This window comes from Apis dorsata, unplaced genomic scaffold (genome assembly GCF_000469605.1).
Source record: "Apis dorsata unplaced genomic scaffold, Apis dorsata 1.3 scaffold_98, whole genome shotgun sequence".
Lineage (NCBI taxonomy): Eukaryota > Metazoa > Arthropoda > Insecta > Hymenoptera > Apidae > Apis > Apis dorsata.
Window position 1 is genome coordinate 882716 of NW_006263396.1, and position 2332 is coordinate 885047.

General features: G+C 20.1%; 1 protein-coding gene across 1 annotated transcript in view; it reads left to right on the top strand.

Moving 5' to 3' along the window:
• Nucleotides 1–36: 36 nt before the first annotated feature.
• LOC102672146 (60S acidic ribosomal protein P0) overlaps nt 37–2332 on the top strand; it is a 3248-nt gene continuing 952 nt past the window's right edge. Inside the window, exons 1-3 of the mRNA XM_006612064.2 lie at nt 37–122; nt 781–870; nt 992–1402. Coding sequence (XP_006612127.1) covers nt 817–870; nt 992–1402 — 465 coding nt within the window. The 5' untranslated portion in view covers nt 37–122; nt 781–816. The remainder of the gene's footprint in view (nt 123–780; nt 871–991; nt 1403–2332) is intronic.

A 2332-nucleotide genomic window follows, 5' to 3' on the forward strand; every position in this document is an offset into this window, starting at 1 on the left:
ACATATTTTTAAATTTTCGCGGTAAGGTATAATTTTCTTAAAACATATCCGGTAAATCTTTGTCATGGAGAAAGAAGAACTTCCTCTTTCTTCTAGATTGTACCCGTGTAATCTCTGCCAAGGTAAAAGAATTTTTCTTTATATTTATATAATAAAATATAAGTTATTTATTTCTTATATAAAAATAATTTCGTAATAATATTATTTGCATTATTTTATATTAATAAAATATAAATAATATATTTTTGTATATTTAAGAGAAAATAAATATGGTTATAAGCACATGGTTAATCAAATTTTTTAACTTGCAACTATTTCTATGTTTATAATTTATAAATTTGAATATAGTATTAATAAATATTAATTTGAAGTTGAATAAATATTAATTTATATATTTTTAAATATCATATATAATAATGAAATAATCATACATTATCATATAAATCAATTGAATATTATATGAAATTAACAATTATACGATGTTATGTACGTAATTTTTCTAAATAATATTTCTAAAAAATATTTGTATTTTACATAATTTCATAATATTAATAAAATATTATATATTAATATATATAATATTATATTAATTAAATATTATAATAAAACTTATTTAAAATTGAATAATATTGAAATAAAATGTCTGATAAATTGAAAATTAGACAAAATCAGAATCTGTGTGCAGATTAAAAAATTGTAAACTCTTATCTAACTTTAATTATGAAAAATCTTATAATAATAATAATGAATTATATTTTAATAAATTATTTTTATTTTTAGTCCTTAAATTAATAAAATATCCCTATACACATTAAGATGGGTAGGGAGGACAAGGCAACATGGAAATCCAATTATTTTACAAAACTTGTCGTAAGTATTTTTAATATTACTTTAATATAATAATATTAATAATATTTAATATAGATAAATATTTTAATTGAAATATTTATAATTTATATTTATACTTATATTACATATATTTTTTGTATAGCAACTATTGGATGATTATCCTAAATGTTTCATTGTGGGTGCAGACAATGTTGGTTCTAAACAAATGCAACAAATCCGTATGTCTCTTCGTGGAAATGCAGTTGTATTAATGGGAAAAAATACTATGATGAGGAAAGCTATCCGTGGTCATATTGAGCGTAATGCAGCACTTGAGAAACTTCTTCCACATATTCGTGGAAATGTTGGTTTTGTTTTTACCCGTGGAGATTTAATTGAAGTGAGAGACAAACTTTTAGAAAATAAAGTCAGAGCACCAGCTAGAGCAGGTGCCATTGCACCATTGAGCGTAATTATTCCTGCTCAAAATACTGGTCTTGGTCCTGAAAAAACCTCATTCTTTCAAGCTTTGAGTATTCCAACTAAAATTTCTAAGGGTACTATTGAAATTATTGTAAGCATATGAACGAATTTTTATTAATTTAATTTTTATATTTATTTTTATATTTAATTATAGTCGAATCTCAGAAAAAAAAAATCAAAATCTTCAAATTATAATGGATATTAAAAAGTTTTTTTTAATAAGAAAAATCTAATAAACAAAAACAGATAAAAAGAAAGATATTGCATAAGTTTTAATATTTGTCTATTTGCAAGAGTAAAAGAGAAGGAAAGAAATATATATATATAAAATATATTTTATTTTCATATAATTGAAACAATTATAATAATCATATTATAGTTGGAAAAAAAAATAGTAATTTAATAAATAAATTAAATAGTTAGTTAATAATAGATTGTAATGTATAATTATTAGAGATGTATGAGAATCTAAAAATGTTAGGGATTCGATGTTCGAAATGAATTGAATTCCAAAAGTATTTTATAATTCGATTAATTCGATTATTATTGAAAATATCAAAATATTAAGGAAATACTTACTCATAGAATTAAAAGAATAGTTTCGAAATCGGAAATTTTTACAATTTCAAATTGATGTTTTCACGAATTTGATTGTGAAATGAATTTTCAATCCAATCCGGCCCAATTTTCAGGTTCTCGCATGTCTAATAATTATTTATAGTTATAGAATATATATTATATAATATATATTTATAATTATAGAATAGAATTATAGAATAATAATAATAAAATCACTGATAATAAAAGTTTGAGATCGAATTTCTCTAAATTCGAATTATAAGTAAAATGCTTTTCAATATATAACAAATAATTTGACTTATACAAAGTTTATATTTCGATAAAAATTTTTTTTAGTAAAATAAAAAGAAACAAAATTATAATCTTATTGAGACTCGACTTTATATTTTATATAAATATGAATTAATATATTTTCATATAAAAAAAATTTATTTTATTATAT